Source organism: Chiloscyllium punctatum, chromosome 4, assembly GCF_047496795.1.
Source record: "Chiloscyllium punctatum isolate Juve2018m chromosome 4, sChiPun1.3, whole genome shotgun sequence".
In the NCBI taxonomy this organism is placed as follows: domain Eukaryota; kingdom Metazoa; phylum Chordata; class Chondrichthyes; order Orectolobiformes; family Hemiscylliidae; genus Chiloscyllium; species Chiloscyllium punctatum.
The window spans coordinates 23,440,468-23,456,024 of record NC_092742.1 but is presented as its reverse complement, the minus strand read 5'-3'; the positions used below and the strand labels follow the sequence as shown (position 1 = coordinate 23,456,024).

Sequence of the window (15,557 nt, the reverse complement as noted above, 5' to 3'; positions counted from 1 at the left end):
ATCTCCCCAGGTAGCTTTCTGGTAATTTAGTTAAAATCACATGACTTGCATGATGTACATATTGTGTGCAGTTTTGGTCTCCTTATCTGAGGAAGGCTGTTCTGGCCATTGAGAGAGTGCAATGAAGGTTTAACAGCCTGATTCTTGTGATGGCAGGGTTGACACATGAAGAGAGACTGAATCAGTTAGGAATATACTCACTGGAAGTTTAGAAGAATGAGCAGGGTTCTCATAGAAACCTAAAAAACAAATTCCAGCAGGACTGGACAGGAAGGATGTTCCGTATGACCGGGGCAGGCCAGGACCAGAGGTCACAGTCTAAGCATATGGGGTAGGATTTCTAGGACTGATACACCCAGGGAGTAGTGAGCCTGTGGAATTCTATGTCACAGAAAGCAGTTAGGGTCAAAGAATTGACTGTTTTCAAGAAGGAATTAGTTGCGGTTCTTAGAGCTAAAGAGATCAAAGCAGTAATAGGCTACTAAGTTGGATGATCAGTAATGAGCATATGAATGGCACAGCAGGCATGAACGGCCAAATGGCCTACTCCTGCTCCTATTTTCCATGTGCTGATGCTGTTTAGAACTCACTGTTCAAAATGACATTCTGGCCTTAAATAAAAGTCAGACCTTCATAGAACTGAACTGAAATCCATTCTTCCTCCACTTTGCAACAACAGTTGTTGCCAAACTACCACATGGTGAGGTGCAGACCTTACAGAAAGATAACACATGGCAAGATTCAACATGGAAGAATCTACAGATAATGGTAAAAGCATTACAGACCAGATAAGAGAGATGCTGCAGCAGTAAGGTGAAGCACACCCTGGAGGGGAGAAGGAGAATGACTGACCCCATGGCAGGTACAGACTACATCACCCGGCGATGGTCTATGTAAGAAATCCCAAGTTTTGTTGGAGAACAAATGGATGTCAAATACTCTGTGAATAAAAGTTAAAATCTTTGGGGAGTGAAGAATTTTTAAATAAAACTATGCTGTATTACAGGCTATGAAAATGAAAAGTATGTACAGTACTGACAGCTCAAATTGAGCATTGCTGCAATAGGAACAGGCACCATGAGGCATGACTACAGCAAGGGTAATCAAGGACTATAAAAAAGGAATTTACCTAAGTTCGCAGAACTAGGGACACTGCGAAGCCAGAATTAGAAAGTCACAAAGGGGCAGATTAGAAGCCTAAGTACCACTGGTCTAAGAGAAGAAAAATGTTAGGAGCCTTTAGTAAGACATGAAAAAACAGGAGGTCCTTCACTGAAGCCACATTAAAAGGTACAAAGCATTTAATTAAACTGTGGGAGCTGGAATAATCCAGAGAAAGTGTGAAAGACAGAAATCATTATTAGAGCCACAGAAAGTTTAAGAAGCTGGATTCGTCTGCCACTGAAGTTGTTTTCTGCCCAGTTCATTTAGTAAAACCCAATGCTTAAAACGGGAATCAAAAAGAGAAATTGCTGGAAAAGCTTAGCAGATCTGGCAGCATATGTGGAGAGAAATCAAGAATTAACATTTTGGGTGCAGTGAGTCTTCTTCAAAACTCTGGGGAAGGTTTTGAGGAAGAGTCACTGGACCCTGAAATGTTAACTCTTGACTTCTCTCAATATGTGCTGCCAGATTTGCTGAGCTTTTCTAGTAATTTCTGTTTTTGTTTCAGCATCTGCAGTTCTTTTGGTTTTTATTTAAAATGAGAATGTTTTTGATTAAAGCTGTCGTCAGCGAGATTCATTCAGTAAGGTTGTTAGAGAAACAGGAATAATTTATTAAGGGCAGGAACAGTGGGCTTGAAGCTACAAAAAGAGACGACATAGCTTGAAAGGAAAGCATCCTCTACTTGGCCACAAAATGATGGAAAAAGCTCCAGCAGTACTGCTTTCACTGCAAAATAACATCATTTTCAGTAAGGGAAATAAATAATCCTATTAGGAAGATATCTCATCAGAAATAAGAAAGATTTTACTCCAGAGATGGGCCAATTGGATCAGATTGGACATCCTGGAGGAAGTAATTCTTAAGATACAGAATAGCTTCTAAACTAGATACTACATCAGAAGCTGAACAAGTTAATGCACTTTTATATAAAAATGCAAGTATAGCTGATGATTTTATAACTCAATAAGATATAAAAGAAACAGCTACTACTTTTGAAGTACTAGAAGTCTTTGACAGTTATGTTAATATCAGAGAAAACAAAATTCTTGAAAGAGCAAGGGCTAACAGAAGAATTCAGCATCCAAGGAAATACACAGATTCATTGATAATCTCTACAAATTAGCGGAAACATGAGATTATGATGATTTAAGATCAGAATGCAAAAAAGACAGAATTGTTGTTGACACTGCTGATACATCTTTGTCAGATTTAGTACAATCAAAAGAGGACCTGATTCCAGAGAAAGCCATTCAGATTGAGAGAGTGAAGCAGAAATCCAGAAGCAACGAATCCTGAGAAGATCAATCTTGGCAGAGTTGATCAGCATTTTACGATTTTGAATGACTTGTTATTCCAGCTTCATTTTGGGAAGATGTCCTGGAGAAATTGTACCAGGGACACCTGGGGATCACTAAGTGCAGAACCAGACCTTGATCAGAAATGTGGTGGCCTAAGATCTTCAAAGACATTGAAGATCTTGTGTGTGGTGGTGAAATCCATTAACATACTTAATTGGCAGAAACAATGTTGCTGGAGAAAGATGGGATAATGGAAAATATAATTCTACACACAAATGTATAAAACTAAATGAGGAAAATACTAAGGGAGGGGTGGTGGGAGGAGATGTGTATGGTCTAAAAGGGTTGATACTGAGGATTGCAAAAATTACACCCACAAATATGATTTCATATGGTCTGGAGGGTATCTTAGAATCTCACAGAAGTCTGAGTATTGAAGTCCTCTTCATAGTCTACATAACAATGTCCATCATATTAAAGTTTGCTAACTTACAATTAAGTCTGTTCAAGTTGAACCAGGAAACGGTTTTCCTTTACTACACTAAACCAAGCAGGTGCTGTAGATCCCTATACTTAAAGAGAATGGTGAGGTGCAGACTTGGTTTAGCTGCACATACAGCAGATAGTATTTTGCTGTTTGACTCCTGCTCATAGTTCTTTGTCTTATGTGCAAAGAAAGCCACTTAGAGTACCAACTTTGGAAGATGTCTGTGCTACAAACATATCAGACACATGCTAAGAGACGTGAAGGATAAACTCAAAAAGAAATAGTTGTATTCAGATGAGAAGTCAAAGTTCAATATGGCATTAGTTGAAACCTTTCTCAGTCTTGGAAATCCCATGGGTACAATTGTTCTCATCTTGTTTGATCGGTGTTCAATAAAGAAAGGCTCACTCATCACCAGTGCATACATCGTCCATGATAAACTCAGTTTTTATTTTAGATGTTTAGCCATCAGGTATTCATTAAACATTCAACCATAAAAAAGTGCATTAAAAGTTTGAACTCAATCAATATTCTGGAGAGGAACTATTGTTGCGTAAACTTCAGGACTGTCTTGGAATCTCGAGGAATTAAAGATTAATGTCCTACTGTGAGAATTGTAACAGAAAATTTATATGGATAATAAATAAAAGCGTGCACCTATTTACTCATTTTGAACACTTTTTCTGTTAGTTACAAAACCACTGAGTGGAGCAGTGGAAGCTGGAGTTTGAGAGATGAAACTTAAGTGACAAATAAGACCAAATAATATGTCTCCTTGCACAGATATGTCTTCACTAAACTGTCAAATATTAGAAATATTTCTCACCACATTGAATAAGAAGCTGTACTTGGATAAAGTACTTCGGGATTTTTTTTAAAAACTGCAACATTTCACTTCCTTAATCTCAGAGCATTTAAGTCAGTACATTTTATATCTTGAAGGAGATGGACTGAAAATATGTTGGGGTTCCCATTATTAACATGAAGGACCAACTTAATACATAAGCTGCAGATCACATTTGACAACAGTATTTAAAATTGCTAGGCAAAGAAAATAGAAATTTCCTTTTTCAACTTCTTCTTTCAACATTTTCATTACATACGAACCTGTAGTCATCAAAGGTGAAGGATTCCTTCAAGGGCAGTTTACTAGCATTCGGATGGGTCTGGAACACAAAATGTTGAAATAGGGAAATGTTGCAATGTGGGGGGACGTGGGGAGAGGGGGAAGGAGGAGAGAAAGAGAGGGATTCAGAAAAAGAGACAGTGAGACAGAGGAGGGAAAAGAGGCATAAAACAAGAGAATGGGAAGGGAGAAAAGGAAAAAAAACACACAAGTCAGTCAGCAGAATGTTATTACTTAGCAGCCTAACAGATACTAACAAGAGCCAAATGAAGCAAGAGGAGTCCAGCCGAGCTACGGCAGGATCATCATGCCATAATGCTCCCATACATCACTGTCAACTTAATTTGTTGTGCCCAGCAGCTGTCATAAATCTGCTCCATCAACTCCTGCAAGCAGAACCCACCAGCAATACAAAATAAAACTTAGGGCCTGTGACAGTAACGCAATCTGCTGCCAACAAGTCCTTCATCAGCCTACCGAATGTCACCTCTTTTCCAAAATGTTCACTTGTTGACACTGGCAGGGGCCCGGGAGACGGATTTTTTTTTATGGACTGGGAGCCTTTCCTCGCACTGCGCTCTGATGCAGTGCTACTGTCAGTGGCACTCTATGTAGCGTGCAATTTCTTCCTTGATGCATTAGCATCAGAAGTTGGGGTAATTCATCATTTCTCTCAATAGTATATTGGCTGGCATCAGGAGTACAGTTGTAGGGAGGGGGGTTGGGGGGAGGGAGGGTTGGAACAGGAGGTTTAAATAGCTGCACCGCAAATCAATTATACAAGAAAAACCAGCACAGATAATGCCATTTTGGCCAAACTAGAAATCACAAAAAAACTGCTAATTAGATGCTAGCTTTGCTGTGCTTTAGTGTGTAAGAAAGCTTACATTCTGCTTTCCTCACAGGATGGGAATGTTAATAACAAGATGCTTTTGAAATACAGGCAACAATGACTCCTAAATGACTGACAAAAAAGCAAAACAAACCTGATTCTTCTGTCAGCCACGATTTCATGCATACAAGTTTAAGTGAGTTGAGAAAAAATTAATACACGTATGAGCTAGATTCATTTGCCCCTAAACTTTGCAGTGAAACATTTATTCAGTCTAATTTAGGCAGTTTCTCTGAAGACAATCCTATGCTTTGCTGAATAAAGTAATGGTATCTTAGATGCAATAAATTTCTGTTCACAGTCATAAAACATCTAGAAAAGGCATGCAGTGCTTGTAAAACCAAGTCTGGGGTTACTTGATCCCCCCCACCCCCGTCCCTGATCCTCACTGAACATGAAAACTGAACTATACAGTCACCCCAAATGGCTTTTGTATCGACTGCAGAGGTAATAGAGTTAGCATCGAAGAAGAAAAATTTGATAACAGAGAGGTCCCATGTTTCTGGAGTGTAACAGCTAATTTCATCCAGATAGGTGATAACATTCAGGAGAGAAATAGGTAAATGCACACTGGTGTAATAGGGATGCTGTAGATGTTGACCTCAAGGTACACTTTACAGGCAGAGAAAAGTGAGCCACACACTGCATGTGTCCAGCACTGCTATTGCAGACTCATGGAGCAGGGAATGCATATTTAACAAGTCCTCCTTTCTTTGGCGATGGCATACTGTACTTTAATTAACCAAAACATGCACAAACTCTAAACAACAGAAAATCATAATGCTATTAGACAATAAATTAACTGGCAGTTGTTGAGAAGAATTACCTAACTATATGACCATAATAATAGGAGTACGGTGCTTGACCCCTCAATCCTATCTAGCATGCAAGAAATGCTCGGCTGATAGGATGCCTCCACTGGGGCGGATTTACGTACACACACACACACACACGACTCCCTGTTAGATAACTAATCTGTTTAACATTGCCTTGAATGTATTCAATAGACCACCTCAACTGCTCTCTGTGGAAAGGAAATTCAAAAGACAAACATTCCTCAGTGAGAAATTCCTCATTTATCACAAATGGGAGAATCCATCTGAAACTACATCCCCCAAGTTCTAGATTCCCACAAGGGAAAATATTCTCTCAACATCCACTCTACTAAGTCCCTTTAAGAACCTTACAAATTTCAATAAGACTGTCTCTCATTCTCCAAAATGCCAATGAGAACAGGCTCAACCTCTCCTCATAAGAAGAATGTTATATCAGTTGTAATTATGGACGATTAAATTTGAACTTCCATTACCCTACTGCTAGTCCAGAGACGTTTCATGGCCAAAAATGTTTTTTTAAGAAAGGAAGATGCATGCTCCAAAATGGCTTCAATGATCAGATGACCACAGATTGAGGGAAGCTACATGATTCCATGTGGAGTAAATAAAGTCGTCTCCATTGAAATGAACATCTTCATTTAACAACACTATAGCCAGAAACTGTCAGATACTTGCATGTCCTGTTTTAATTCATGCTTACACGACAAGTTCACATTTGGAAAATGAAAGGTCATCTATTGGTTACTAAGCTTGAAAAGGTAATACAACTAGACTCTGGAATACACAGTGAACAACATTTCAACAGCTGCTTTTGAGTGCAGAACTGAGGGAGGAAAATGAATCTGTGACAATAAGAGCTGGAACTCTCTCTCGCGGTCTGTTTTACTCATTATCTCAAAATATAGCATCCAGGGAAAAATCAAATATGGAATATAACTGTTCATTTAGAACTCAAAGTTAATGACAGTTTTTGTTGCTGCTTAACCTTTATTCTCCGAGTCTGCACAAGACATTGTCCCTTTTAATCTCCCTAACTGTGCTCTGTGTTTTTTTTCCTCAGATTAAGTAAGGTTAACATTTCTCTTTCTTTTGCTCAAGAAAACTTAGTAATTGGCTCCTTCATTTTTCAGTGACCTATGTTTTAAGTGTGCTCTCTATGACAAAAATAAAGTCTTGCAACCAACCAAGTGGGAAGCCAACTCCTCACCCCAACTACTTGTAACACCACCAGAAATCAAGTGAGTTGACCTTCTCTGAATTCCTTCCAATGCACGAACAAAGATTTTTACCAATGTTTTTATAGATGCACTGCAGAAAGCATCCTTTCTGGATGTATCACGGCACGGTATGGCAACTGATCTTCTCAAGACCGCAAGAAACAACACACATCGTCCATCACCAAACCAGCTTTCCATCCACTGACTCCATCTATACTTTCCACTGCCTCAGGTAAACAATCAACATCATCAAAGAGCCCTCCCACCCTGGTTATACTCTCTTTCACCCTGTTCTATCAGGCAGAGGATATAAAAGTTTGAACAGATTCAAGAACAGCTTCTTCCCTGATGTTATCAGACTTTTGAATGGACCTCTCAAATGTTAATTCTGATCTCTCTCTGCACCTTCTCTGCAGCTGTACGACTGTATTCTGCACTCTGTTCAGCTACCCTGATGCACTTTGTATGGTACAATCTGCCTGTATAGCATGCAAAACAACCCTTTTTACTCTATCTCAGTACATGTGACAACAATAAAAATCAATCAAGTGTCTCCCATTTAAAACAAGTTTGCTTTTTAGTCGGTAAATTAGAGACATTCCCCAATAATACTGCTATAATATACCTCTTAGTAAATAACTCAGCAAGCTTGTTTTACTTTAAAATGCAAACTGATTCTTCCCCTCTGACAGTTCTTTCCCTGACTCTTCCACTGGGGGCTTCCCTTCTCGACTCTCCCAAATCCATCCAATGCTTCCTTAACCCTTCTGCTCGTCACACCGCACCCCCCTCCCTTCCCCCACCTCCCCCCCCCCCCCCCACCATAGTGACCCTTCTGCTCATCTATCCTCATGTTCGATTTCTGCTCCTGACGCTCCAGCTTGCTGACTCATCCAAATTATTCCTTCCCTTGCAATTCACAATTTTGTTCCTTAAAACACTAACAGGCCGGTCTTCAGTGCCACATTTCCTTCGCCAGTCCTTTTACTTGTCTCACTGACCCTTCTAATATTGTCTTGCTCACCAGACCTTCCAATGGTAAGGTCAATATTTGGTGTGCATCCTGCCTTCACAAGGATTGTAGTGAGTACCTTCTTGAATCACTACAGTCAACTTCTTGGTAGTGGTTTGGTACAACTGAGTGAATTGCAAGTTCATTTCGGAGGGAGGTCCACCAAATTTCCGGGGTCTGGAGTAACATGCAAGTCAGAGCAGACAAAGAAAAACATGCCCCCTAAAGAACAATAGTGAACAAGGTGAGGGTTTTTAATGACTGCCATTGATAGTTTCATGGTAGAATTATGGAGACTAGCTTTCCATTATAGATTTAACCTGGGTGACCAGCCAGTGCTTACACTGAAATCATTCTTGGTATAAATTCTGCCCCAAATGATATTTTATGAAGACTGCAGCAGCTAATTATCACTATCACATGACCATTGTTCCGCTTATCACAGACATATTATAATGATGAGGCTCCTTTATCTTCCCTCTTTTATCAGTGCCTTACCTCCATTTCATGGCCAGCTTTTCATCTTGAAAGCAGGCAGCTGGCACTGGGAGATGTCCCAAGTGTTGCACTATTTCTTCCAGGCTAGAAGTACCCACCCATACTGCTTTTACAGTGGAGTGTTGAGAATGGGCTTTTTAAAAATGTATTCACAGGATGTCAGCATTGTTCGCTATGACAACATTGATTGCACACCCCTAATTGCCCAGAGGGGTAATTAGGAGTCAACCAGATTGCTGTGGGTCTGGTGTCATATGTAGGTCAGACCAGGTAACGATAGCAGCTTTCTTCTTTGAAGGGCATTAGTGAACCAGATGGGGTTTTTTTTCCGACATTCAACAATAGTTTCACGGTCATCATTAGACTTTTAGTTCCAGATTTTTATTGAATTCAAATTCCACCAGCTGCTAAGGCAGGGTTCAAACCCAGGTCCCCAGGACATTATCTGGGTCTCGGATTAATAATCCAGCGATAATACCATCAGGCCATTGCTTCCTTAAGCTGGAGCAAAGCCTGCTGCCAGAGGCACGTCGATGCTAAAGCATTTGGGTTAAAGGCTGCCCTTTGTTCACTGGGACATTATGCCAGTTCTGGAGATGACAGCGAGGCCCATAACCATGCCACTCACACCCATCCATAAGCACTAACTCCTCCATGCGTCCCCTCTGCCCTCCCAACCCACTCACTCAGTATCCATTATAAACTGAACTCATAAACCCTATATTAAAATGTAAGTGTTTCGGAAGAGCTCAAAATCTATCAAAATAAAACAAAACATGTCCTGAATTCACTTTTAAAAATCCTCTTAACAGACCACAGATTTGTCCAAACAAGCAAAGTTGACATTTCCCTTGGCAGCTGTCAACAGACACTGTTCAAGATAATCAAAATGTAAGACATCTGCTGAGTCTTTGAATTAGCCTAACAGATGGTTAAGCCGAATCTCCATGGGAGAAAAAAAAAGGTTTGGGCACTACACACCGTTGTATGGCAATGAAATGTAGAAATAACACAAAATAGAAAGTTTTTCAGTGGATGATGTACTCTAATGCATTTAAGGATTTTCTGCTTTTGCAATACTGTCCAGTCCCTCAACAGCTTTCCAAATGCTAGAAGTGACAACCTGGAAAACATTAAATTTTATTCAGTTGTTACTTAACTTTTCAAATCAAAACTCCATCATCAATCACCATATTAAACCACAGAATTTGTATACAGCATTTCATATGACATGTAATATTGGTAACTTTTTTTGCATTGACAGTTCCCAACTTTAAAACATAGCTTTACAAAGTCCTAGCATGAAAAGCACCAACTTCTAAAACCAGCCCCACAATGAAAACTGCAGATAGCCTGAAATATTCACTTCTGACAGTGTTATTCTGCATCATGTAATACTTAAATATAGCAACAGTGGCTCCGGCAAAAGTGGGACATAACGTGTGTGACTTCTTCCTTTATCATCATGTGCCAGTGAAAATTGCCAGTGCCAGAAATGGATGTAGGAACTCCATGAAAATGGTTCTGACCACATTTGTAAAGCCACAGTGTCATATCTCAGATGCAATTCAGTCCCCTGTCAGGACATGAAAATTCAGCTTCAAGTGTCTGCGCATAGCTACTGACCCTATGAGTCTTGGAACCTCCGAACTTACTCTCAAAAAGAACTCGACTGTGCGAATGTACAATGAGAATATAATATGTTCAGCCACAAGCTGATCTAATTATTTGCACCAGAAAAGAAAACTTATTCCCATGGTTTACTGTCAACTTCCATTTTTTTTCACTGCAATAGACAATCTACCTTTCTGCTGTTCAGGATAGTGCTCCACTTCTGATCTCCATTCTTTACCTGCATCCACCATTTTACTGATTTCTTAATTTCTACACTGATTTTATGTCATTTGTACTTTCCCAGTAAACCACTACACAGTGTATAGGTTTCAAATTTCTCCAAAGGTGAAAAGTAGCAGAAAATGACTTCAGAGATTACTAATTTGATGCTTGCGCCAGAGGACTGACCAATCCCTGCCAGAATTGCATATCAGCCTGTAAGGACCCACTTGTCCAGGATCACTCGAGCTGATCATAGCTTTTTTTCCAATGACATAAAGTTAACCTCATTATTGTATTATTTATTTAGATTTTCTTTGTTCAATCACCATTAATTAAAAATCTACAACAACAAATTTCAACTAAAATTGGTTACTGTAACTTTATAGAACTGACCCAAAAAATTTAGGACAGTATTTAATGGAGACGCATGGGATCATACTTGTTGGGTGGTCAATCTGCCACTAAGTTAATACTATTGGTTGTAGGATGAGGCTCTTAGATTGCCAACTTCAGAGCCTCAACTAGCAGACTGGAAATGAAGTCCCATTCCGAGTTCAATTGTGATGAAGGCAAAAAGACATTAACGTCCCCTCCATCTTGAATAAAAGCCCCTCCTTATCCTACTCCTACTCATCCCCACAAATATGGGGGAGGGCATTAATTTCCACCCCTATTTTCAAAACAGGTTCAATCAGTAGAATGAACGGCACACTCCTTTAAAGTGTGCAAACTTAATCACAACTTAACAGTCCATTTGCAATGTAAATCTGATTGTATAAAATATTTTCACTGCATGTACTCAGAATTACGAAATAAAGCACCGGTAGTGCAGTTCTAGGACTTAGAGAAATATGAAATAGCCTTTATGAATCTGAAGAGTGTCCCACACACAAAATAAGCCTATTAACCTAGCAACATAGTGCCATACACAAAATAGATATCTAGCAGTGATTATAAGGCAGCAATTTAATCAAGGTGCTCACATAACATTTTGGACTATCAGAGTGTAGCTCAAAATGGTTTATTACATTCATCCAAAACCACAAGATTAAATTATTTGAAACACAAAAGAACCAAACAGCTAATTTGCATTTTAAAAGGCCTCTCAGGTTGCTGCTATGGTGGAAAAAGAATCATTTAAGCTCACACAAGCAGCAAAGGATCAGTGAACAGATATTCTATTTTTGGTCACAATAACTCCACTCTTATTTAAAAGAAACAATGTCAAAAGATCTATCTGAACTGACAGACGGGATCTTGGCTTAACACCTCAGCCGAAAGGCAGCACCTCCAACAGTGCTATACCTCCTCACTATTGAACTGAAATGTCAGCCTAGATTGTACACTCAAATCTGTACCAATGCAATTATATGTTCAATTGACTCCCCAAACCACCCTAATATAAAACGAATACTGTTAATTTTCTTCATGAAGTTTCTTCAGATTTCGACCTTGGACAACTGCGGTTGGTACATTAAATGTAAATATTGTCTTCCAGTGTGCTGTGCACCATTGATTTTGGTTGACATACAAGGATTCTAAACCGCAGCATGAATATTTTGAACATAGTATAAATTAATTTCTGCTCAACTATTAGGAGTGGTTTCAGCTTGTACACCGTGGCCAAGAAGCTCATTTCAAGTACAAATGGCAATCGAAGCACAAAGTGCGCTGGCTTTCAAGCGAAGATTTACATTGCTCAAAATTGCATTGCTTCCAAAAGCAAAACTTCCCAAGTTTCAGCTTGGAGTTATGTCTCGTTTTATGGGTAGAGCCAATATTTTGTATACTGGCTTTTAAACTAGTAGGAAAGATCACAAACTCAATTTTCATTGGTAAAATTCCACAATTGTCTGCATTGACCTGATGGATTTTATATATAGAGTCATAGAGATGTACAGTATGGAAACAGACCTTTCGGTCCAACCTGTCCACGCCGACCAGATATCCCAACCCAATCTAGTCCAACCTGCCAGCATCCGGCCCATATCCCTCCAAACCCTTCCTATTCATATACCCATCCAAATGCCTCTTAAATGTTGCAATTGTACCAGCCTCCACCACATCCTCTAGCAGCTCATTCCATACACGTACCACCCTCTGTGTGAAAAAGTTATCCCTTGGTTCTCTTTTATATCTTTCCCCTCTCACCCTAAACCTATGCCCTCTAGTTCTGGACTCCTCGGTTAAATGGGTCTGGGTGGGTTACTCTTCGGAGGGTCGGTGTGGACTGGTTGGGCCGAAGGGCCTGTTTCCACATTGTAGGGAATCTAATCTAATCTAATAACGGAGTGCTGCATTATCAGAGATGCAACTTTTCAGATAAGAGATTAAATTGATGCACTGTCTACTACTTCGGGGGTTATGAAAAGACAGCAATGTTTACAGAAGAACAGGGAAGCTCAGAATCTTGACCACCCTTTAACTGAAAGGTTAACGGGGGCAGTAGAAATGAGGATTTGAGGTTACAATCAGATGAGCCATGATATTATTGAAGGGTCAAGGAGTTGAAGGCCCAATTCCTGTACTGATTTGTGTGCTCATAACCAATATCCTTCAAAAGATTATCTGTTTATTTATCTTGGTTTGTGAGACTTTGCCCTGTACAATTTAGCTGTGGTAGGCTGTGGAATATCTGAAAAGTTCTATATAAGCATTCTTCCCTTTCTGTCTTAAAATGCATACTACCGAGAAGCTTCACATATACGAAAATAAATCACTTTCTAGTCAGCATATGCAACACAGACAACAGTGTAAAGATTCATGCTGTTTAATCTTCACTTAAGAAAGACATTCCTATCCTGTTCAGTTTTATGTCATTCACTATTCATGAAAGTAGATACAAGCTGATCCGCACCCAGACTTATTCCAATGATACTCTATATTCAATTATTTGGAAGTGTAACTTGACCCAATTTTACTCCTCCAGGCAAATATTTGGCTTTGATTGGGAAATAAATGTCAATGCATATTTCCATTCTACCAACTGAATAGGTATTTTTCTTTTAGAAGGTGGATCATTGTATGAAACATACCATCCAAATTGTCCCACTATTATTTGCTAACAGCAAGCCAAAGTCACTCTGGAGATAACAGTAATGCAGCTCACCTCCATAGTCATGTCGATCTAGCAAAAGGAGAAAAATATAAACAGCTACCACAATAGATGTCTGTAGCATCAAATTCAAACTAGTTGTGAAGTCTTTTGATGTACAGGATCAGGGCTAACAGTATCCACATTTGTAATACCCAAGAAAACCCTACAGAAGTTCATTTCATAGACTCAGAATCGTACAGCCCAGAAACAGACCCTTTGGTTCAACCAGTCCATGCTAACCATAATCCCAAACTAAACTAGTCCCACCTGCCTGCACTTGGCCCATATCCCTCCAAACATTTCTTATTTATGCACTTACCTAAATGCCTTTTAAACACTGTAACTGTATCCGTATCCACTACTTCCTGTGGAAGATCGTTCCACACTTGAACCAGTCTGTGTGAAAAGTAAACTGCCCATCACTGATTTTCAAAATCTTTTTCAACTCGCCTTAAAAATATGCCTCGGAGTCTTGAAACCCACCCCCACCATAGGGAAAAGATATCTGACCAAAGCCGTGGACACAAAGAACTTTCATTTGTCCGGCACCTTTTATAGCCTCAGGGCATAAACAAAAGCACTTTACAGCAAATGAGATACTTCTGGTCACTGTTGTAGTATAGGAAACACAACAGTCAATTTTCCCACAGCAAACTCCCACTAAGCAAAAAGCCTGCCATAGACTGCTCTTCAGGAGCTCCTACTGCTGTGTATGTAGCATGGAGATGATTAAGCTTGGGACATTAAATGTCAGACTTCCCTCTCAAATAAAAACTTTTGGTATTGATGGGCAACAGTAGAACTGAACACAAGCAAGTAGTCAACACCTTTAGATGTGGGGAATGAAGAAAAATCAAAGGTTTGAGATTGGGTGATGTAGAGATGAGGTAAAAGGCATAGTAGTTTCTGGAGAAAGAAAAATACAGGATCATAAACCATAGCAGTTTTTTTTGTTCTATGAAAGATGCCTGCTCTCAGCATCAAGGCAACAGCATGCATTAACAGGCAGCTGGCTTCAATAAAACCCCCAGCTTGAATGTTAGACAAGTCTATCAGCTTTCAATGTCGACTGCATTATAAAGAGGAGAAAATAATTACAGACGACCAAATCCCTTAGATATGTACTGACGGATACCAAAATAGTTTCATGTAGAAGCCCATTTTTATTGACTCCTGTACTCATAAGCACACTGTTGCAAAATGAGTACTAGCTTGGTAATAAAAAGTAAATCTACTTTTATTCTATACTGACATATCGTATACTTTTCAAGAAAAACGCTAGAGATATTGATTGTACTTCTTCAGATTAATATTGCAGCTTTTCCTTTTTAAATGAATCCCAAGTTTAAACACTTTACCGTTTTTTTCAATTATCAGTGATTTAAAATAACACAACCTTGGGTGCTGAGAAAGATTAAAATTGCAAGAGTTCATTGGGTTCAAATATTTGTAAAATCCTATTTCTTCAGAGGAAAGAAAAGGTTAAATTAATTTCTTATTGATTTTATCTCTCTCTAAGAACATTATGTTTATTGCTACAGGAAAAAAAAATCAATTTTGTATTAAAAAAAATTCCAAAATTCACTTTAATCCACTGATGCTATTTTGTAATATTAAACAACATGCAAGTGCTACCATCTGCTGGCAACTTAAAATTCTGCAAGCAATTGAATTCTTTTACACTTTGGCATCTTTTGCAACCTTTGCCCAAATTTTACTTCACAGGGGAGCTATGCTTTTACACGAAGATGGTCAGCAGAAGGCACTGGGGCAGGAGTCTGTTACACTAATTTCATTTTGGTTTAGTTTGTGGCACTACTGAAGTGACCAGATTGTAGGTTCAAGCCCCATTAAAAGGCTCATCATGTTAACTTTGACCAACAAATGGCACAATACTGAGCATCAGTATTTCTTGAGGAAAACTGAGGTTACATCATCCATGTCCAATCTAATACTTTGAACAGAATCCAGAATTACCCAATTAACTGAGACAATAATTTATTTGATATTTGAGTAACTTTCTGGTCACTTCTTTCTACATACCTGTACCTCAGAATGTAACCAACTGGGTTTAAAGCACAGTGATAAAAC

The 15,557-nt window shown here is 39.2% G+C and overlaps 1 protein-coding gene across 3 annotated transcripts in view; it reads right to left on the bottom strand.

The window, feature by feature from the left end:
* The window catches only part of setd3 (SET domain containing 3, actin histidine methyltransferase), a 172,604-nt gene that overhangs the window by 33,569 nt on the left and 123,478 nt on the right, over positions 1–15,557 (bottom strand). For all 3 annotated transcript variants that reach the window (XM_072568251.1, XM_072568253.1, XM_072568252.1), the window contains one exon: positions 4,060–4,118. In XM_072568251.1, the coding sequence (XP_072424352.1) occupies positions 4,060–4,118 (59 nt within the window). The remainder of the gene's footprint in view (positions 1–4,059; positions 4,119–15,557) is intronic.